Here is a 24,483-nt window from a genome sequence, read left to right as displayed (position 1 = left end):
TATATCCAAGATGTGACAAAACCAGAATTATGGTATGCTAAAACAAGGCAATAACTTATTGTATACTGATTTGTTATGCAGACATGGGTGAAAGAAAACTATTTGATATTTTGCATTTTATATTTAAACTTTTACTGACTTATTTTTATATAAGATTTTAATATTAAAATTTTATATTTATTGTTTGTAATATGCCTTTTAAATGTTTTATCTATGATGACTAGTATGTATTGTATGTAATTTGTTCTGTTATCAAAATAAAAATGATGAAAAAAGTTGTAATTGCTACACTGATTTATGAGAAAAAGGGAGTTAAAACACACTTGACAATACTAAAGAAAAGCAACACACTTTTCTTTGTTGTCCATTTTATATGTATAAAATATAATTATGTAAATATATAATAGCAATACACTAAACTAGAGGTTCTAAAGAGCCTTTGTCGCTCACCTAGGTCTATGTGAATATTAAACAAAGGACACAGATGGATTCATGACAAAATTGTGTTTTGGTGATGGTGATGTGTTTGTAGAACTTTAATACTTTACTGAACATTCTTGCTGTTTACAATATTATCTCTTTCTATTATAATGAACTTGGCCCAGTAGTTACAGCCAAAAATGTTATTAAATTTTACAAATTTTATGAAAATTGATAAAAATTCACCATAAAGGGCAATAACTCTTTAGGGGTCAATTGACCATTTTGGTCATGTTGACTTATTTTTAGGTCTTACTTTGCTGTACATTATTGCTGTTTACAGTTTATCTCTATCTATATTAATATTCAAGATAATAGCAAAAAACAGCAAAATTTCCTTAAAATTACCAATTCAGGGGCAGCAACCTAACAACAGGTTGTCCGATTTATCTGAAAATTTTAGAGCAGACAGATCTTGACCTGATAAACAATTTTACCCCATGTCAGATTTGCTCTAAATGCTTTGGTTTTTGAGATATGTCAAAAACTGCATTTTACCCCTATGTTCTATTTTTAGCCATGGTGGCCATCTTGGATGGTTGCCAAGGTCACTGGACACAGTTTTTAAACTAGATACCCCAATGATGATTGTAGCAAAGTTTGGTTTTAATTTGGTCCAGTTGTTTCAGAGGAGAAGATTTTTGTAAAAGTTAACGACGAAGGACGACAGACGCCAAGTGATTGGAAAAGCTCACTTGGCCTTTTAGGCCAGATGAGCTAAAAAACTAGGGATATGAACTCAGATGTCACAAGGCAGTAGAGATTGATAAAGAACCATATTTAACCGTCCAATCCATTATATTTTGAGTCTGCAAGTTTATTATCCCCATTGAATTTTCTATGACTGTATAGATTGTGTCAAGTTTTCTTTGAGTTTTATATAATTTGGCATTGTTTGTTTTGGGTTGTCTATACATTTGTATGTCTATTTTAAGTTGTCAATGACTGTTTATTTTCTAGAGTTCTACAATTTTGGGTTGCTTGCTGGATTTTCAATTTTTAGTTTCTGAGTTCTCTTGTCATATTCACCTTTCCACTTTTATTGGTTTTTTGATTTGTAGATCTCTTTTGTGAGACGGAATAAAAGTGTGTTGATATTTTTGTTCATTTCAAAGAACAATGATCATGGTTATTCATAGAGTATTTTCAACAATTGTGGGTACCATTTTTCATGGATAGAAGAACACCTGTATTTGCAAGGATATTTGATTTTGTGGTTTTGCAAAAGTGTGCATAAGAACCTATGTGAAATGTTCATTCATAATTCAACTTAAACTGCATTTCATGTTTTTCAATTTGGTTAATTTTCATGCGAAGTGCATTCTTTTGAGCACCAAATGATCTTACTGTTGTTACCTTTATTGTTCTGGTTGGTTGAGCATCAGGGGTTTTCTTTACTCAAATTTTGCATATTTTATGATGGTCAACTGGAATAATTTCTACTCTTTACTTTTTTGGTGATTTTTAAAAAATTTTAAAAATTTTGAGACCAGTTATGGCTTAAAGAATATAAAAACAAAAGAACATAGGTTTGATATATATTTTTGATGAAAATGAAAAGTATACATAACTTGCAAAATGTAGCACCAACTAAATCAGAAAAACGGAATAAAACAAAAAATAAAAAAAGAAGGTATGAATATAAAAAGTCAACGACAGAAACAACGATGATTCATTAACTTAATTTTTTTTAAATATCTAAGATAAAAAATAGAAAACTAAAATATAAGGAATATTTACATCCATTATTATTGCAAATGATAAGCAATGCACACAAAAAATCATGATTATTGCATTTTCAGAATTTTAAATTATGCATAAAAATAATGCCATCAAAATGAAAATATACAGTATATATACAACTCAGAAATGCATCATAAATACATATGTTATGATGGTATATATTGTTCAGTAATTCATTCAACACATAGATTTGGTCATCAAACATACATAGTGAATTATATCAACAAGTACAAATAAAATTGGCTTAGAGATGGAATTTTAAAATTCAAAGGGGAAAAATTATGAATTCTTAACCAATAAAGTTCTTGTTCAAGGTATTTAACTCATATTTATTGTGAAACCACTTGCAGTAACACATTTCATTTAATGTCACTCAATTCCGTAAATTGCTTATTTGAACAGAATAATTCAATTGATTTAGAATACTAAAAACTTCATTACATGTTAACTCTATAAACTATTCCAATTTTAAGAGGTCATACATTGTAAATAAAACCTTGTTTTGAAAATTCATATATACATTGGTGTGTATAGATTCTGGTGTAAAAAGCTGTTAACAAATCTTCAGGAGGTGGAAGTTAACAAAACAAAAATCTACATGCCTTACATGTACATCTTTGATAGACACACTTTTTCAGTAAAACAATTACTTGTTTCAAGTAACTATTTTCATATCTAGTAAAATATAAGTAATTGATAGTAATAGTGAGTAATTGGTAAGTAATTCCTAGTAATGAGTAATAAAAAAGAATACTTAATTTAAGTAAAATATAATTACTTAGTAATATTTTTTTTGTGTGCAAAAGTATAAAATGACAATATATTAAACATCATCACATGACATTTTTGTTATGTGACAAATAATGCCAAAGTTGGAAGTTTAGGGTTGAGAATATTTTTCCTCAAATTTATGCAAACAAAAGGTATATTTGCTGATAAAAAGGCAGACAATCTGAATATGCCCTTATAACAGTAAGCAGGTTTAGCACCAACTGTAACCAAATAAAATGACTTTTATGTCCTTCAGGACTGTCAGAACTAAAGGATTAAGATTTTATGTAGGACATTCAATAGTTATCACAATCAAGAATCCATTAATTAATTAGAGTTTATCACTTTTTTTTCAAATTTTCCTTTGATCTCTCCATACAAAATTTTCCCATAGTATGGTACTAGTGTAAAACATAATGGGTTTTCTCAATCCATTAGACAGATTTTTTTTGTAGTCAGCATGAACACAAGAAAGGGTTTTACAACTACACAAAAAAATAATAATGCAGCTATACCTAACTATGATATTTCAGAGGAAGGTGCATTATTTAACCACAGTTAATAGTTAATTCAATTAGTACTAGTATACAAAGATATATTATATATTTGAATTATATATTAAATTCCAAATGTTGCTTTGAGATTCTTCTGATCTAGCTTTCTTTCATAATTTTTGTTGCTTTTACATCTCTTCCATTGAATACTGTAGGGGGGAGATAAGAAATAAATTATCTATTGATTATCTCCCCTGAAAGTAATTTATTTTGATCACTTGGCCTGTTCAAGTCCTCGTTGCAATAGAACTTCCCAAGATGACTGGTTGGCTTTCTTTAGTACTATCGTAATCTGGCCATCTTTAAACTGAAACAAAAGTTTGTGAAATATAGAAAATTACCAATACCTGCAGTATGCATATGAATCTTCAATGATTTCAGTCCAACATTTAGATATACAGTTTTGGATGAGACACATGCTACTTTTAAAAAGCTTTTTAACTTTTTAACTGGGATTACTGAGAGGCACATTCTCAAATTCATCATATATAGTGCATAGTACATGTAGCATGAGAAATTCATGAACAAATGCCTGTTATTTTCAATTAGAAATTACTTATATAAAAAACAACATTTTTTTAAACTAAAAAAAAGGAGACATATCCAGTCTAGCATCGCAATTCAATAAATGATGTGTCCCTGATGTCAGAACACTTGCAGCACCTGAACACTTTATCTGCATGTATTAATCATATAAATAAATTTGTTACTAAAAACAATTTAAAAAATTAATTCTTCAAAATGAATTGTTTCATTATTGCTTTTGAAAAATGACTTTGAAACACCTCATATTTCCACAGCACAAAAAAAACAACCCAACAAGCTTCATTTTGAAACAATAAAGTACCTTAAAACTTCTCAACAGCAAATTTGAAAAACCAGAAAAACTTGTACTGATTTTTTCATACCTTGGTTGAACATTCTGAAGGAATTATCTCCCCTGGTAGTTTTTGCACTGTGTATTTATATTTATGTTCTACTCCATTATCCTTCTTCACAACAGCAACCACTTCTAGAGACCTGAAAATGAAGCACACATTAACTTATCAACAAAGACTGTTACCAACATCTTATACATGAAGTCCTTGACTTGCATAAGGTCTATACATTGTATTTTATCTAAGGCAGCTAATATGCTATAGACTTTTGTTCATTGTTGAACATTGTATGTTTAATTACATGTAGGCATATTTTCTGGTTTTGTTTTATAATTATATGGTTGAGGCATCATTGAGATTACCCCATATACCATTGTTTTCTATATGACCTGTAGTAGTCTTTGAATCTTTATGTCACAACAGAGAGCACTAGAAATGTGGCTATTGTAATGGCAAGGTTATTTCTAGCTGCGAAAACGTAGCTCTTAAGGTTCTTTTGATGATTTTTGATATCAAAGAACAATAGAGCTACATTTTCACAGCTAGGTTATTTCATACTTGTGTAGTTTTCAAAGATTACATGAGATTTATACATACTCTGTGTTAAATGTAGGAGTAACTGAACAATTATTCTTGAGTTCAGCAGTGCCTATACCTGGTAGCTTCCACTTGACCTCCAGACCAGGTATATCGATATAGGTCTCTACAATCTTAGAATTGATTTCCTCTGTGATAGCTGAAAACATACATAATATGAGAAATACATATGTATAAAAAAACATACTTATCTAAATCTAATCTTTTTTAAATATGACTAATGAAGCAAGATTTAAATTTTTGTATATGTGTGGTGTGACTGATATAATTAGAATTATTGTTAAATTTATAAGTGACATGTGCATTTCTAGAAATGCTTTATTAAGTACTAAATAACTTTGTGGTACCACCTCCTTATATAAATATACAATGTTTATGAATTTGGTATGATATATATGTTTGTATATTTTGTATAGTCTTGGTATCAATCCTGTAATTTTGGATTTCAAAACCATAAAAATTACTTACTTACTTACTTACTTACATTGTACTATCTATGATCTATTTTATATACATGTTATAAAACTGAGTGAAAGAGAGAGATTGCATTGTAAATTTATACAATTTACGCAATATTGATTTAAATGAAGCATATGCATTTATTTGTCAGATATATTTTGTTAATTATTCTTTTGTACTTGTAAAAAAAAAGTACAATGTATGTTAATGTTCCAGTACTGGGTTCAGAATAACATAAAATAAGTTCCTTACTATACAAAAGCATTTCAGTTATAAATTTAAAAATATGCATGATGCATGCTTGTGTACTATTTCTAATTGTGTAATAATTCGATTAAAAAATATTTTCAACATGTTCAAAGTCAGTATTTCAATATTGTCTGTCGGACAAAATTTCATATAAAATATTGTCCAATGACAAAATTTCATAGTGAAATATTGTCCAGAAGGAGGTGACAACATTTCACGGAAAAAGACACTTTTTCATAATGAAATATTTCATTATGAAATACTGTCAGTACTATCAGTGGACAATATTTTATATGAAATTTTGTCCGACAGACAATAGTTCATGAGGGACAATATTTTATTTTACATAATCACCATCCTCACCGAAAATTGTTATTCTAATCTGTTATTGATTATAGTATCTAATAAAAAAATATATAAATCTTTTGCACTTTGCTTTATACATGTGCTTTATGGTTTCAAAAGGATTAAAAAGTTATTCATTGATTATATACATGTATATAAAATATACAAAAAAAAGACATGTCCATCACAATATTCAGTAAAAAATATCCTTTTCAAATATTCTATGAATCAAGCACACTTGAAGATTTATTTAATAGAAATCCTATTAGGAGATCAACTACAAAATAATATAAAATGAAGCATTATAATGTTGAAAAAAAATATTCTGCAGTCCATCGCAATATTCAGTGAAAAATATCCTTTTCAAATATTCTATGGATCAAGCACACTGACATTTGAGAATATTTTTTAGATATAAATCCTATCAGTAGATCAACCACAAAATAATGAAAAATGAAGCATTATAATGTTAAAAAAAAATTGGGTACGACTTGGTAGAAGTACAAGTTGGTAAAAATAGGGTACGAGTTGGTTGAGTACAAGTTGCCGAAAGTACGAGTTGACATGTATCCTTTTGTATCTATCTATATCTACATCTACATCTACATCGTACGACGATCCATCAGCACATTGATGACTATATGTCGGCGCATCGAAAATATAGGAATCACTGAGCAGTTATGGATCTGTAACTGGAGACTTAGAAGTCAGTCTGCACAGGAACATATATCAGGTCAGGAATAACCACCAATTGGTGGATTATACCTCAATTGACGTATAATCCACCAATTGACGTATAATGGTATAGACCAATTGGTGTATAATTCTTTGTTTTTCAAAAGAAATTATTCTATCAAAATGGAGCATTGTTTTCTTAAAACCATATTATGGTATAAAAACTTGTCAAACATTCCTACATGTAGTTAAGTATAGTGACATAACATATTGCATTTAATCAATAATTGTATTTGCAGTTTCTTCTATTGTTATCTTGTCAATTCTTGATTGGAAAATTTACCTGTAATCATCTGTCAATGGATTGTTTGCAGTCATGCGATCATGAGTACAACTCCACAGGTGAATGGAGCTCTTTGTTAATACTTGACTTTCATTATTAAAAGTCAATCATGGTCAATAGTACAAATGTTTCAACAAAAGAATTGCTGTACACATGCATTCTCAAGAGATACAGCAGGCTTTGACAAAACTGAAACTTTCAGAGGACTCAATAAGGGTCATAAATAGGTTGCTAGTTGCAAAATCATGCTCCTATCGCACACTAGCATTTTATTACAAAAAAATTACATTATACGTCAATTGGTCTGTTATAAAGTTCACCTCACTTTATTACCGTATCATCTGTTACAGTAATTATAATTGACAGATCAGCAACTCTCACATGTCTGCGCATTCTTAGATAAACATGTAATTAAATAGATCAATTGAAGTTCTTATACACATGTTGTCATTCTGTAGTCTGACCATCAAACGATGTACTTGTTAATAAATTAGTTATAGAAACTGGATTGTATTATTACATAGCAAATATATTACACATTTTGGCGACGAGGAAAAAACTGGATATTAAAATAAATGTGAATTTCTACAAGTGACAATGCCGACTTACGGGAAATTAGACTCTTTTGATGAATCTGAAGATTGGACACAATATGTAGAACGTATGGAACATTATTTTAATGCTAATGAGATAGACGAAGAAGACCAGAAAAGGGATATTTTCTTAAGTGTATGTGGGAAGAATACCTACAAATTAATAAGGGATTTATTAGCACCAGCCAAACCAGGAACGAAAGCACTGGCCGATTTAACAAAACTAGTGAAGGACCACCGAGATCCAGTACCATCAGAAATCATTCAGAGATTTAAATTTAACAGTAGGACAAGACACAGCGATGAGTCAGTGAGGACATTTATTGCAGCACTAAGAAGTCTGACAGAACACTGTAATTATGGTGACACGTTAAACGCGATGTTACGTGACAGGTTAGTCGTCGGGATAAAGAGTGACCGCATACAGAGGAGACTGTTAGCAGAGCCGAATTTAACATTTGAAAAGGCATTGGAAATTGCTACCGCTATGGAGACTGCAGAGAAGAATGCACAGGACATCCAAGCGAGTGGGACAAATGGAACATTTCAGAAACAAATCAACAAAGTTTCAAAATCATATACAAGAAACAACTCTGGAAATTCGAAACAAGGAGATTGTTACCGGTGTGGAGGAAATCACTTAGCCGCTGAATGCAGGTTTAAGGATGCAAAATGCCACAGTTGTAAAAAGAAAGGACATATCGCAAAGAAATGCCGTAACAAATCTGCCAATGGGAATTTAAGTGAAAATCACAGAGAGTTTAAATCACGTTTTAAACCACGTGCTCATTTCATGGAGCAGGATGAAAGTAGTGAAAGTGAAAATGAAGTTTACTCAGTTTTTCATTTTGGAAATAAATCTAATGAGGCATACAAAGTGCAAATCAATGTAAATGAATGTGAAATAGCCATGGAAATAGATACCGGAGCGTCAGTTTCTATCATGAGCGAGGATACTTACAAGGAATACAAGTCGAAATTCAGAATCGAACCGACAAGTGCTAAACTCCGAACATACATGGGAGAGCAGATTCCTGTAATAGGACGTGCAATCGTCAATGTCAATTACAAGAAGAAAAGAGCAAAACTGCCATTACTAATAGTGAAGCGTAAAGGTCCGAATTTACTTGGCAGAGACTGGTTGAACAAACTCCAACTGGATTGGAAGGATATTTTCTCCGTCGTTGGAAGTGATAATCAATCAAGTGATTTGAATGTTATCTTGGAAGCAAATAAGGAGGTTTTCAAAGATGAACTGTAAAAGGCATGAAAGCCAAGATTTATGTCGATGAGAGTGCCGTACCAAAATATTTCAAGGCTCGACCTTTGCCGTATGCGTTGAAGGATAAAGTGGAGATGGAACTTGAACGTCTTGAGAAGGAGGGTCAGATTCAGCAAGTAGAATTTTTTCCGACTGGGCCGCTCCGATAGTACCCGTAGTTAAAGAGAACGGATCTATTAGAATTTGTGGTGACTACAAGGTAACCGTTAATGCCGTTTCAAAGTTAGACAATTATCCGATTCCTAAAACAGAGGATTTATACGCAACGCTTGGAGGAGGACAAGAATATACAAAATTGGATTTAAACCAAGCATATCAACAAATTGAACTTGATGAGGACAGTAAAAGGTATGTGACTATAAACACGCACAAGGGTTTATTCAGATACAATAGACTTCCTTATGGTGTAGCGTCCAGCCCAGGTATTTTTCAAAGAACACTTGAAAATGTAGTTCAAGGTACAAAAATGTATAGCCAATGTTTTGGTTGGAGTAGATGATATACTGATAACGGGTAAAACAAGAGAGGAACATCTAAATACTCTTTCTGAGGTTTTGTCTAGATTTAAGAGAATCGGAATTCGGTTAAAGAAACAGAAGTGTGTGTTCATGGCCGAAGAAGTTGTTTATTTGGGATTTAAAATAAACAAACACGGAATCTATCCAGTGGAGAGTAAAGTTGAGGCGATCGATAAAGCACCAAGTCCAACAAACGTGACAGAACTGAAAGCTTATCTTGGAATGCTGAACTATTACAATAGATTCTTAGCGAATTTGTCTCACTTGTTAAAGCCGCTACATGTACTTCTACAGAAAGACACAAAATGGAGTTGGGGAAAAGAACAGGAAAAAGCGTTCATAGAGTCAAAACAGCTGTTGAAATCCGCATCAGTACTTGTACATTTCGATCCGAAAAAGAAATTAATCTTAGCATGTGATGCATCTCCGTATGGATTAGGCGCCGTACTTTCGCATAAAATGGACGACGGCAGTGACAAACCAATAGCTTATACATCTCGAACACTTACTTCAGCAGAGAAGAATTATTCCGTTCTTGAGAAGGAGAGTCTGGCCATAATATTTGGTATCAAGAAATTTCATCAATATTTGTATGGACACGTCACCCCGTTACAATCATAACCGATCACAAGCCGCTCATAGGTTTACTTCGAGAAGATAAACCTATACCTACAATGGCCGCATCTCGAATTCAAAGGTGGGCACTGACTTTAGCTGCATATGAGTACACGATTGTATACAAAGAAGGAGTTTGAATGGTAATGCGGATGGACTAAGTAGACTACCGCTGAAAACAAACATTGAAAAGACACCAACGCCAGGTGATACTATATTATTAATGGAACATTTAGCCACTACGCCAGTTGATGCTAAACAAATTCAAAAGTGGACACGCAAGGACACAATACTGTCTATGGTGCTTAGATACATTTTGAATGGATGGCCGTCAAAATGTCCCAGTGAAGACATAAAACAGTATTATAGCAGAAAAAATGAACTGTGTAGTCAGGACGGATGCATATTGTGGGGAGGAAGAGTAATCATACCACAACCAGGACGTGAAGCCATGTTAAATGAATTACACCAAGGACATCCAGGGATTACTAGAATGAAAAGTCTAGCAAGAAGCTATATATGGTGGCCGGGAATGGACAATGACTTGGAATTAACTGTAGTTAATTGTTACAGTTGTCAGGAAAACCGCAAGTTACCAGCAGAAGCGCCGTTACATCCGTGGGAGTATCCGAGCCATCCGTGGTCAAGAATACACATAGACTTTGCAGGACCATTCATGAACAAATCATTTCTAATTATGGTTGATGCGTATTCAAAATGGATAGACATACACGTAATGAATTCTACAACATCCGAAGCTACGATTGCAAAACTTGAACAAACGTTTGCAACACATGGATTATGTGATCTCATTATTAGTGATAATGGAGCCGCATTTACTAGCAAGGAATTCGCCGATTATGTGAAATCAAATGGAATTGAACATCGTACTTCCGCGCCGTGGCATCCAGCTAGTAATGGTTGTGCTGAACGAGCAGTTCAGAGTTTCAAAGAAGGTATGAAGAAAATCAAAGAAGGAACTGTCCAGGAAAAGTTGAACCGTTTTCTTTTTAACTACCGTATAACGCCACAAACAACGACAGGATTGGCACCATCAGAATTGCTTATGAAAAGGAAACTCAAGTCGCGTCTAGATTTAGTTTTTCCAAATATTGAGAAGCGAGTTCAGGAAAGACAACAAAAACAAAAACATTATCACGATAAGAAATCTGTGAACAGACAAATTAATGTAGGACAAGGAGTATTTGCCCGAAATTTCGCAATTGGTTCAAAGGTTAAATGGATTCCAGGAGAAGTTATAAAACAATCAGGACCACTTTCATTTCATATTAAATTGCAAGATGGACGTGTCATTCGTAGACATATTGACCACATCAGAGTACGAAACTTCGATTGCACAAACAACGAAAATGAAGAAAAATGTGACAATGACAGTGATTTGTTTGAGCCAGAAATAACTATACCGATAAGTACTCCTGAGACCGAACAACTGCAAATCGAGAAAACGTCAAACATGACTGAACAAATGGAACCACGCTATCCGAAGAGAATAAGAAAAGAACCATCGCATTTAAAGGATTTTGTGTTGAAATAAATGGTTGATTTATAAAGAGGCATAATAATCCTCACAACCGTTTGAAGTGCATTAAGTACTTTGCAGTGCATGTGTGTACATATCAATTAGTGAAAGAAATAACAACAAGACCAGTGCGAACATTTTTATTTTTATTTTCATAGTAGGACATTATAGTTTCAGTGCAGACAAACTTTAACGAATGAATCTTTGTGATCTGACATTTTTATTTGTTTTCAAACTGATATGGACTTATCAATCAGTAGCCGTGAAAAGACATTAATTTTCTGTAATTGAGTTAATTTGTTTTTAATTTGTTTTTATCTAAGGCCGGAGAAGTGTTATAAAGTTCACCTCACTTTATTACCGTATCATCTGTTACAGTAATTATAATTGACAGATCAGCAACTCTCACATGTCTGCGCATTCTTAGATAAACATGTAATTAAATAGATCAATTGAAGTTCTTATACACATGTTGTCATTCTGTAGTCTGACCATCAAACGATGTACTTGTTAATAAATTAGTTATAGAAACTGGATTGTATTATTACATAGCAAATATATTACATGGTCTATACCAATATACCTCAATTGGTGGATTATATGTCAATTGAGGTATAATCCACCAATTGGTGGTTATTCCTGACCTGTATATGGCACCAACATATATATTGAGTTAGATATTCTGTTCCCAGGTCTGGAGCGTGTCAACAGTCAAGCTTAAAAAAACGTATTTACACTTTTGGTATTTAGATGTATTTTGCCTCCGAATGACCTTATATCACCTCCGAATAACCTTTTGACGTCAAGCAACTTTTTAGTTATGACGTCAAATGTTTTGAATTATGATGTCAAAGTTTACGGGAACCTGTGTGATTATAGGTAATGGTGGACAAATTTGCATACAAGTGTAAATACGTCTATTATTGCCCTTAATCTAAATTCTGTAATCTAAACAAAAGAAGCTGTGGCTGTAAGAATAGTACATGAAAAAAAAACCATAGCACTAAATGTTCATTGACAAACATTTATGTGCATGTGTTTCCGATTGCATAATTTTAAATGGGTGCAATACATTGTATGTATTGGTCGTACTAGAAATTAGAATAGATACATGTATATCACTTAAATTATTAACCCTCCCCCTTTTTACTTTATTTTGTTTAGTTCGTCTTAATCTTTGTTAATAATTGATACTATATATAATTTGAATACTGTAAAATGAAGTTGAAGCGGAAATTATGTAAAAACACAATTCAAACAAATCTAACCATCAGGAATTGTATATTCTTCCTTTTCTGCCATTGCTCATATTATCGTTCCGGAGAAGTTCGTTTCTTGTCTTTTAAAATCCGCAATTTCATATAAAAAAACGGAGTGCAGTATTCGAGTATATACCAATATTCCGCTATCATGGATGCTCCTAAAAGTTGCATAATTAAACTAAACCACTTCCCAATACATTTGAAAATGACGAAATACTAATGTCAAAACAATAACAATAAAAAGTGTAAACCAGACAAAATTAAAAGAGAAACAATATCTCAAATACATATACAGGGTGGACTTAACCATGTTAACATGTTAGATCTAATAAAACAATACATCAAAGGAATAAGAATAACTTGGATAAGAAGAATAATTAAGCAAAATAATAACTATTGTAAGTTACTAACTTGTACTGAACAAATTAAATTTAATGAGTTATTCTGGGTAGGTGCAACAAGGACGTAATAACAAGGACGTATATTACGTCCTTGGTCCAAGAACACAAGTTAGAAATCCTTTTTGGCAGGAGGTTTTTATTAATGCTTGGACTGAACTCCAAACCAAAGTAGATATTAAGAATGGATATGATTTTATCACATCTAATCTTTGGAATAAAAAAAAAAAATGGTAATCCCTGTATAGAAAATGAACTGAAAAGATAGTCTGGCTATTCATTGAAATGATTTAATTGATAATGATAGACATTTAATGACTTGGCAGGAATTTAAAGAAACATATAATATTGATAAAAACTTTCTTATATTTCAAGGAGTAATGTCACCTGTTTATACCTATATGAAAAGTCTTAATATTAAATGTAATCAGCTTATAAAGCCTTATGGGCAAATTATACCTACTACTAATTCTATATTTATGAAATCTACAGAAGGATCAAAAGACATGTACAATGTTTTAAATGAAAAAATAACAAATATCACATCACAGGAAAAGTAGTCCCTAATCCTAAATAGACATAATATTATTTGGAATCAAATATACAGACTGCCATTTTACATTACTTAAATTTCAAAATTACAGTGGCTCTAATACAGGATAAATCACAGAATTTTGGGAACAAATAAATTACTCTACCAAATTAAAATCTCACAAAACAATAAATACACTTTCTGTATTTCTGTATACGGACTCAATAAAAACTATAGAACACATATTCTGGACATGTCCAAAAGTTTTTGATGTTTGGGAAGAACTTATAATAAATGGATATATCCAAAAGTTCAAATTGAACTACCACTTAATTTAGATATTGTCTTATTTGGGATATTAGAAAAAAAAACAGAAAAAAAATACATAAGAAATCTCATAATATACTATTAACTAAATAGAATATATACAAAACAAAAATGCAATGTGGACAAGTAAATATTGTAGCCTTAAAAAATTATCTTTGGGAAAATTTGTTTATTGAAAAAATAATATTTTATTAAAATAAACCATAACAAAGAGCGTACGCCTGCTGAAACCCCTGGCTCCAAATAATAGAATGATTTTATAAGTTAACTTTAACGTAATAAAATTATCTACCCAATCTATGCTACCTTAGATTAAGATTTTCTGTTCTTATTATACCCCACGCAACGAAGTTGCGCAGGGTATAATGTTTTTGACCCGTCCGTCCGTCAGTCCTGTTTCTTGTCATCGCAACTCCTCCTTTTTTTCTAGGAGTTACGCCCCTTTGAACTTATTTACTTTAATGTACTACTGCAACAGTTTGTCATCGCAACTCCTCTCAAACCACACAACAGAATTTCACGAAACCTTTTCAGATAATAAGGACATACTATGTAGTTGTGCATATCGACGGGAAATTGCGATTCAATTTTTTTTTCTAGGAGTTACGCCCCTTTGAACTTATTTACTTTAATGTACTACTGCAACAGTTTGTCATCGCAACTCCTCTCAAACCACAGAACAGAATTTCACGAAATCTTTTTATATGAAAAGGACATACTATGTAGATGTGCATATCGACAGGAAATCACGATTCAATTTTTTTTCTAGGAGTTACACCTTTTTGAACTTATTTGCTTTAAGGTACTACTTCAACAGTTTGTCATCTCAACTCCTCTGAAACCACACAACAGAATTTCATGAAATTTTGTAGATAATAAGGACATACTATGTAGATGTGTATATTGACAGGAAATTATTATTCAGTATTTTTTCTTATACAATTTTTTTTTTTATACTTATTTAATTTCTCCAAATGACAATGTGGGGACGTGGGGTATGTGAGCATGATCACTAAGGTTCTTTAATTTAAAATCATAATTATTAATATTATACGTTGAAAGAATGATTCAAAATATCAACTTTGTGTACTTGTCTCGATTTTGCTGATGAACTATGAACTTACTTACTATTGTTATTATATATGTAGGTTTTTTTTGCCAATAAACACATTACAAAAAATAAAATAAAGAGGGACAAAATACCAAAGGGACAGGCAAACTCATAAATCGAAAATAAACTGACAACGCCATGGCTAAAAATGAAAAAGACAAACAGACAAACAATAGTACACATGACACAACATAGAAAACTATATAACAAACAACACGAACCCCACCCAAAACAGATCCTTCTCCACATGTGGCATCCGTCGTGTTGCTTATGTGATAACAAATCCGGTAAATAGTCTAATTCGGGAGGTCACATTTATGAAAGGGAAGGGGATTGTAGTTACGACGTCAGGAACATATCAGATATCATTTGTGAAACGGTTATTTCATAACGGTCAACCAACTCTTGATTGCGTCCGTAAAATTTACGAAGGGATGATTTCAACTTCACCATTTGGAACTCTTGGTTTGATAGCTACCTTGTGAGCAGCAACCCTGCAAACACGGGAATATCGTATCAATTGGGAGATAAATACCCCGTATGCAGGTGCTGCTGGAATGTTGCTACTTAGAAAAGGAAAGTTCACAATTGGAAAGCTGAAATCATCTCTTTTGTCGTAAAGTTTTGTTTTCAACCGACCCTCATTGTCAATTTCTAGATGTATGTCAAGATATGAGGTCGACTTAACTGTACCTGTAGTATCCTGTATCTCTAGTTCGATGGGATAGATGCCTTCCACATAGTCACCAAATTTTGAATTATTTAGTGAAAGAACATCATCTATATAGCGGAAAGTAGAGTTAGACGACAAAGCATCTTTGTGTGGTATTTGTCATTATCGTTTGTGTTTTTGTGAGGTTTTTTTTTTATAGTTTGTCATAGTTTAATTTGCCACGGTTTTTGTTTTTAATTTATTTGTAGTATTATATTTTGGAATGCTAGGATTTTTTGGCATTCTTGGACGATTCAGACTTTTTAAATGACAGGGGTTCATAATTGTTTATCATTTCTCATTTTTTTTATATAGATTTATAGAATGTTGGTTTTCCCATTTGAATGTTTCATATATGTTAGTCCTTTTTGGGGTCCTTTATAGCTTGCTGTTCGTTGTGAGCAAAGGCTCCGTATTGAAGACCTTACTTTGACCTATTGTAGTTTACTTTTACAAATTGTGACTTGGATGGAGAGTTCATTCATTGGCACTCATATCACATCTTCTTATATCGATATAACTTGCTATAATAGCTCATTCTCGTATACAAAGCTCTATATTTGTACATTGTGTTGCTGTCTTAATTGTACATACCTCACATTTCCTTTTAAACGTTCCAGTTAACCTAAAACCTTCTCCACTAAACGGTTGTTAACATCTTTTAAATGTGGAGAAATCTTGCTTATAGTCTCACAATGAAAAGATAAACTTTATAAAGCACATGAATACGTACGCCTCCTCTTAATTTTTTTTGTGGGGTTTGGTTTTTAGTTTTGTAAATAATGAATATTCATGTCTGCTATCTCGTTTAGGTTATATTTTCTTTAATGACAATGACGGTGCATGGCTGTTCGTCTCTAACTCGTATGTTTTTATTGTCTCTAATAATATATCAAATGAAAAAGTTCAAGATAAGTTTCATACCAAAGTAAAGTTTCACCATGCATATCAATGAATTGTTCCATGGTATCATTTACAGCAGCTTGGTACATATAGCCTTTTATGATGTGAAGGAGGTTAAAAACGTATAGTACGCAATGGTTGTGTCTTATACGTATACCAGTATTATGAGATATTGGAATACAGGACACGTACATCTACGTGCGTAATATTTTATCTATTTTGAAAAATTAACTTACGATTAACATTTAAATTTTTAATATAAATCGCAATTTATACACACCATGCACAAGACGAAAGCGCTTTGGATAAACCTCTACTCTAAGTCTATATTTAGTATCCTTAAATGACCATTGTCTTAATTGATTTTGTGTGCTAAAAAGTGTACCTGAAAGAACACCACTTTATATGAATGTATGTACATGTATGTGATTCACAGTTGCCAAACGATTCCTAAAATTGTCGAGTTTTTGACTCAAATATAAGACTTCTATTTACCGCTTTCTTTTCAAAGCTATGCATTTTTTTTGTCATATTATCCTTTTAATATAGTGCATATAAGCACGAGAGACACACACGAGCTAGACTGTTGAAATCACATCTCAACTAATCACAATTTGTTGTTCTATTCCATATTTGAAGTCACATTCTCCTTTAATGTCAAGATACACAGTTCTCCCATCACTTTCAATGTCTTTTATTTTATCAGATAATATAGCTTTCATATCTCCGGTATACACTTTTAAGAATTTATTTTTATTTTTCCGACTATGAATGTTAACAATCACAGTTCCAGTAACAGCCGCCTTAGTTTCAAATGTATATTCACATTGTGTCTCAGTGATTTCTAGTTCGGCTGTTAGTTTTGATTCTGGGGCAACAGTTAGGTTGCCTTCAGTTGCCCAGGTTAAAGTCTTTTGGTCTGTGGTTTCTTTATTGTATGTTACCGTGTATCCAGCAGAATATCCTACGGACGCCGTGGCCACGCTCTTTGGAGCTGAAAGTGTAAGGGCCATGTTTGTACTTATAGTGTAGCACTTCGTCAGTGATGCCTTGCATGAAGCCACGGTTTGCCTTTCAGCTTTCAGAGAATGCGACTGCTCAGTTTTACTTTTGTTTTCAAATACTGATTTAAAAATTACATTTGAAACTAACTTTTTTGAGCCAGATTTCTCGGTGTACTTTGGCTCTTTCACATCAAAAGTAACTTCTGACCAGTCAAAAACGAGGTTTACATTTTTCCGTTTCTTTGGTTGCCACTTTTTGCGGCATTTGGTGTAGAAATTCCATGCCCGGTCTTCTACGATTTCTTTCAAGTCAATAATCTCTCTTTCTGATGCCATTTGTTGACTCTGGAAAAAAATGAGGTAAAAAATAAAAACTTTGAAAAAAATATAGAAATTACAGATTATCATGTTTCTTTCTTGTTGTACTTTTAGCTATTGGGACCCAATTTTGTGGAATTTAGTTTAAAAATCGTATTTTCTCGCGTATCAACCAACATGGTCGACATGGCTACAAATATAGCATAGGGTTTAGAATTGTTAAGAATGTTAAAATATATTTTTATGGCAACGCGCCATGCATGGCTTTTGTCCGTGCTTTATACAAAATGTTTTGTTCAATGCTGTTTCAATCGAATAAAATTACGAAAAGAAGCATTCAATTCGTATTTAAAACTTTGATCAAAATTCCAAAAATCTAAAAAAAAAATAAAAATTAAAACTTTGAATTGATAAGTGTTACACGGACCTTCGTATATATAAAAGTAGTTTTATCGGAGATCTAATAATCCAAAGCACTAAACAAAACTGTATATCATTTACCATAAAATTATTCAAACCAGATTTGTATCTTGAACACAATGATTGTGCTTCATTCGGACTTCCAGGACTCATGTTGTACAGTATACTAGTACTTTAAAGTAAGAATTGATATGATTTGCTTGATTTGTTCATATAGATAATTAATTGATGGATTATTAATTATTAAATACAATTTGATCAGTATAATAGCTTTAAAATGACTATTAATAATGAGTTATTCAAATCAAAAAGGCATTCACCTATCCAGAATAATCATGCACGATGATGACTGTTTAAAATTTATCCAATATAAATAATACAACTGTTGTCTAAATCAATATGGATAAATAGCAACAAAGTCGGAAGATCAATCAAATAACTAGAGTAGCATACAATTTCATACGTTTAATATTAAACCAAATTGTCACAGCTGATGTAAAGGGTTATCCCAGTCGGAGACATATATATGGTAAATTCAAAGAATTTTGAAAAATCGTACTCAGGCCAAACGTTGCTTTGCCACCCCAACCTTTTTAGCGCACCTGGCCCAACAGGCCAAGTGGGCTTTTCTCATCACTCGTCGTCCGTCGTCGTCCGTTAACTTTTACAAAAATCTACTTCCCAAAAACAACTGGACCATTAAACAAACTTGACCACAATCATTCTTGTGGTAACTTGTTTGAAAAATGTGTCCGATGACCCGGCCAACCAACCAAGATGGCACCCGAGGCTAAAAATAGAACATTAGGGTAAAATGTAGTTTTTGGCTTATATCTCTGAAACAATTTTTTGTAATCTTTCAAAAATCTTCTCCTCTCAAGTTACTGGGACAAATTTAACCAAACTTGGCCACAATTATAATTAGGGTATATAGTTTAAAAAGTGTGTCCGATTACCCTGTTAACCAACATGGCCGACATGGCTAAAAATAGAACAAAGGGGTAAAATGCAGTTTTTGGCTTATATCTCTGAAACGAAAGCAAAAGTATAATGATTGCATTAATTTATGCATCGATTGTAAATAAAAATATCAAGTGAGAGACACAGGATCCTTGGAGCCTTTAATTTTAAATCCTGGATCCGCACCTGATCGTGATCCGGTTTATCTTTTTTCGTGTGAGTGAAGAATGTTATAACTGACAGGCATTGCTTAATATCGAGCAATAGTGATTATAGTTTGGCATGATGATCAGTTATAAGTAAAAAACTGACGTCGATAAAAAAGAACAAAACTACTGGTATGAAAATTCCAAGTAAACTAATAAACATGGAGTAGTGTAAATGTATATTACAGAAAAGATAACATGCATGCCATTGAGATAATGTTTTTAACCTTGGCATATTCTATGTTCAACAAGTATGTGCACTTTCTAAAGCATTGATTACTCTTCTGTCAGTACCTTATCTGTTGATGAACATCGGAGGATTTGTTGCTTAAATAACTCTACAAAACGGTAACATAATATTGTTGTGCACTAATACTATCTATAAAAATAAAAATTGAGAAATCATGATATAGAAAAATCTCATCATAATAGAAAAAAAAAATCATCCTAATAAAGACCAGGTGCTCCGCAGGGCGCAGCTTTATACGACCGCAGTGGTTGAACCCTGAACAGTTAGGGCAAATTTTGTCACAATATTCAAGCTTGATTCTGTCTGCATTTAGATTGTGATCAAATTTTTGACATAATATAGGTTTTGTCAAAAAAATAAATGTGGTCAAAGATCTCACAAATCTATTGCACAGTACTGTGCAATTGAAGATTTCTTCTTGAAACTTTTCAAAATTCGAAATTTGAAAAATTTTGAAAAAAAGGCAGCCCTTCTAAAAATGGTAAACAAAAAATCCCCCCCAACTTTTTGAAACCTCAATAACCCTTAAACTCAATCCTATGCTTTCCATTGCAGTATTGAACCTTGTAGTACAATTTCAGAGAGATCCATACACTTAAACACAAGTTATTGTCATGATTGTTTGGAAACTAGAAACATGCTTCTTTTTGGCCCTTTTTTTTGCCCCTAATTCCTACATATTTTGGGCAATTAACCCAAAACTTAATCCCAGCCTCCCCTTTGTTTAATGGTACATTGTGGTACAATTTCAGAGAGATCCATACAATTACACATAAGTTATTGTCTTGAAACTAGAAAAATGCTTGTTTTACTCCTTTTTGGCCCTTAATTCCTAAACTTTGGCCCCATAACCCCTAAAATGAATCCAAACCTTCTACTTGTGGTTTTAAACATTGCGGTATGATTTCAGAGCAATTGAAATACTTCTACACAAGTTATTACCCTGAAACTAGAAAAATGCTTGTTTTGGACCCCTTTTGGGCCCCTAATTTCTAATCGGTTAGGACCATCATCCCCAAAATTAATCCCAACCTTCCTTTTGTGGTATTGGACCTTCTATTCACTTAAACTAAAGTTATTATCCGGAAACCAATGTGTCTTCGGACGACGACGACGCAGACGACGCAGTCATAGTTTACCATTATACGATCCCAAATTGTTTTTGGGGTCGTATAAAAAGCCTCATCATGATAAAGTAAAAACCTCATCATGAAATAGAAAAACCTCATCATGATAAAGAAGGAAGTACCATAAGGCAGTTACGGCGTTCCAAAAAAACCAGTTGTAACATCTTTTATAAGATGTCCAGGACATACAAAGAAGAGAGTAGTTTCGAAACTCATCTGTAAATTTTGGATGTCAAATTATATTTTTGATCCTTTTTAGAAGTAAAATATTAGCATCGAGTTTTTTGGAATGAGTAACCAGAGACATCAAAATATGTTTAACCAGGGACATGTATATATATATACTTATAAGTGTAAAAAACAACACTATGTAAAGGTCATTGCAGGTAACGGAATGACCATTTTAATTAGGGAGGGGAGGAGACAGGAAGTTTTTGAAAATGAATAACTATGCCTGGTACGATCTGAAAATAAATAACTTTGCACAAGAAATAATCTATCAGGTATTGTATATCAAATCTGAAACATTTCATCTTGAACAAACAAATATGCATTCCCATGGTAACCAGTTCTAAATGAAAGTTTTAATGATATTGATGAAAACAATACTGTTATCTTTAACAGGTTCAGGCTATTAGGTTGAAATACTAAAAATGTGTCTGCAAAGAGAAAATGAGTTTTTAAGATATCTGCATCCTTTCATAAGCTACCTATGTCTGTTTAATTTCTACAAACGTTACGTGTCATGTTTCACATGTTTCATTTAATTAAGCGAGACCAGGATTTGTATAGTAAGACAAAACCTTGGCAAAACCAAAGTAAAGCAGAAAAAATTATTTTTTGTTTGTGCACACAAACAAAGTGGTTATATATAACACGAACAAAGTGTTCAGGGGCGGATCCAGCCATTTAAAAAAAGGGGGGGTCCCAACCCAGGACAAAAATGGGGGGTTCCAACTATAGGTCCCCATTCAAATGCATTGATTGTCCAAAAAAAGGGAACCCTCCCCCTGGATCCGCCACTGGTGTTTATATATTAGGCTCTGAACCTGTCCATAACGTTATAGTATGGCATTAGGTTTCTGTTTTGCTTTTTTCCAATCATATTGTGCATAATATTGTTGTAAAATGATGCCCTTTATGGGTTCTTGATTAGATTAATAAAATTCTTATCTTGAAATTCTCTTATCTTATAACCCCTTCATATTTTGTGCATGTAACAAGTCAAGGTATGGACAACCTGTTGTTTTCTTTGTACGTCCATCTGTTAGGTGGAGTTGAGAATTGTTGAACTGTCAAATATTTTTAATAGTCGTGCATGTTATTAGTTTTACTTACTTTTACGGTTTGTAAGATATAAATTCTGGACAATCTACCCTATAATCAATTTTTAAAATATGTCATTGTTAATGAGGTGAATGTCCAATTGAAAAAAAAAACATATTCAAATGAGCAATTTATAAACCTGCCTGGGAATGAAAATCTTAATCTACGAAAACACAAATATATCTGGTATAATGCATATTATAGAAGACAAAGAAGCTGATGCAGAGTTGTCTCATTTCTAATCACACCATATCTTCTTATTTTTATTTATTCTATTTGCATCATGAAGATGTCATGTCAAAACAAAAATGATTCAAATTCAAAGTTTATATGAGTGTCTTTATTGAGGGTTTACAGAATAGACGATATGTAAAAAAAAACATAAAACAAACAAACAAAACACAAAACACAAAACACAAAACACAAAACACAAAACACAAAACACAAAAACACAAAACACAAAACACAAAACACAAAACAAAACAAAACAAAAAGACAAGGTAAAAAACGAGGGGAAAAGGAATACAAACATCTTAAGTACGGTAAGTTTAATAGAGAATATTAAATCCAATTATTCCTGTTGATATGATCTGTAAGATTTTGCATGATCAAGTTATAATAGGTCAATACATTGTACTAGAAAAAACATGGCGAACTCCTTCGGTTTGATACAAGTATTTTAAAAAGTTGCCGCAGATTATGAACATTATCGTGGTCGGGGAAAAGTTTCAACAATGAGGGAAAAAACATATTAGATAACCGAGTATGGTGGCAGATTTGAGCAGATTTTCAGCTCGTGGTTCCTTTCTATGTGTTTCTTTTCTTAAATATTAAAGTACTAAGTGATGTCATCCGGAGAAGCACAGGCGTTTGAAGTCTATACTTAGTAAAATGTCATCAAAATCATTGGAGATGCACCGATTGGGCCCATCTTAGATCAATTTGATAGTGACAGTTCTCTTCAAACTGCTTTAAAACAGAACCTAATTGTGCAATTATTAATTAACACTGAAAATTTTCATTTCCATTAACATCTCAAATCATCAAGAATTGTTGCTTAAGATGATAAAACAGAATCATGATTCAGGAAAAGTCTACGATCATAGTTATTGGGCTAGGTTCAATTTAGAGAGAAGCAACCGCCATCATGAATAAATTTAAACTTAATTGGTGAATATTTCTCTTTTTGTAGATCTTTCAGTTTTTTTTTATGGTTTTCATTCAAAAAGAGTTTTTCTTTTCTTTTTTTCTTTTTTGATAATGATATGGTTTCAGAGAAAAATTGGAAATCAAATGAAAATTATATAATACTGAATTTGAATGAAAATGTCCTTTTTGACTTTAGATTAAAAGAAATATACACATTTCCTAAAACAACTTCAATCCAGCAATTCTTTGTTTTTAAGCATTAAATATATAATTATGCCTACCTTTTTATTTCAAGTGTGCTAGTTTGTTTTACTTCGATCCTACTCTTCTAGAATATCAATACATTTTCAGTACATGAAATTATAATTATGATATTCTCATAGAAAAAGTGTCTTTTGATTGGTTGGAACCACCATGTGACCACTGCCTTAACTTTGATCAATTACACTAATAAGGCAGTTTAATGATTAGTAATAATATTACTTTATGATTTGATATAAAACTGCTTTGTGAATGATTCTTGATATTGAACGCTATGATTAGAGACATGAAAACAGAATTAAATAAATACGGATCATTACAGCATGGGAGATAACCGAAGATCATTCTTACAGCTTGAAATAGACATGGGAGATAACTGAACCAACAGCAGAAAACATTGTAAAACTGTAGAAATAAAGATCAAAAAAATATTAAAACGATTTTCTTTTTTAATACTAAAGTATGTAATATGTAAGAGCAACAAAAAATCAATTAAAAAATAACTAAAAAATGTTTGTTCTATTATATTGTTTTACCCTTTAAAATATGCAGAAATTGAAACAAAATGATTTTTT

The 24,483-nt window shown here is 32.2% G+C and overlaps 1 protein-coding gene and 2 long non-coding RNA genes across 3 annotated transcripts in view; 1 reads left to right on the top strand and 2 right to left on the bottom strand.

The window, feature by feature from the left end:
• The window catches only part of LOC139481629 (uncharacterized), a 117,704-nt gene extending 115,454 nt beyond the window's left edge, over positions 1-2,250 (top strand). The window contains exon 2 of the long non-coding RNA XR_011654651.1: positions 2,114-2,250. This is a non-coding gene — a long non-coding RNA (uncharacterized lncRNA). The remainder of the gene's footprint in view (positions 1-2,113) is intronic.
• Positions 2,007-13,014, bottom strand: LOC139481627 (uncharacterized). The gene is made up of 4 exons (XM_071265061.1): positions 12,911-13,014; positions 5,024-5,162; positions 4,457-4,568; positions 2,007-3,855 (listed from the first exon to the last, which is right to left on the bottom strand). Exons 1-4 carry the CDS (start codon positions 12,942-12,944, stop codon positions 3,763-3,765), a joined length of 378 nt encoding a protein of 125 aa, XP_071121162.1. The 5' UTR covers positions 12,945-13,014; the 3' UTR covers positions 2,007-3,762.
• Positions 13,015-17,125: 4,111 nt separating this feature from the next.
• LOC139481624 (uncharacterized) lies at positions 17,126-24,206 on the bottom strand. Its single transcript, XR_011654649.1, has 2 exons — positions 23,929-24,206; positions 17,126-18,236 (listed from the first exon to the last, which is right to left on the bottom strand). It is a non-coding gene; the product is annotated as an uncharacterized lncRNA (long non-coding RNA).
• Positions 24,207-24,483: the final 277 nt, after the last annotated feature.

The sequence above is a fragment of the Mytilus edulis genome, chromosome 7 (assembly GCF_963676685.1).
Source record: "Mytilus edulis chromosome 7, xbMytEdul2.2, whole genome shotgun sequence".
NCBI lineage: Eukaryota > Metazoa > Mollusca > Bivalvia > Mytilida > Mytilidae > Mytilus > Mytilus edulis.
This window is presented reverse-complemented; position numbering and strand designations above follow the sequence as displayed.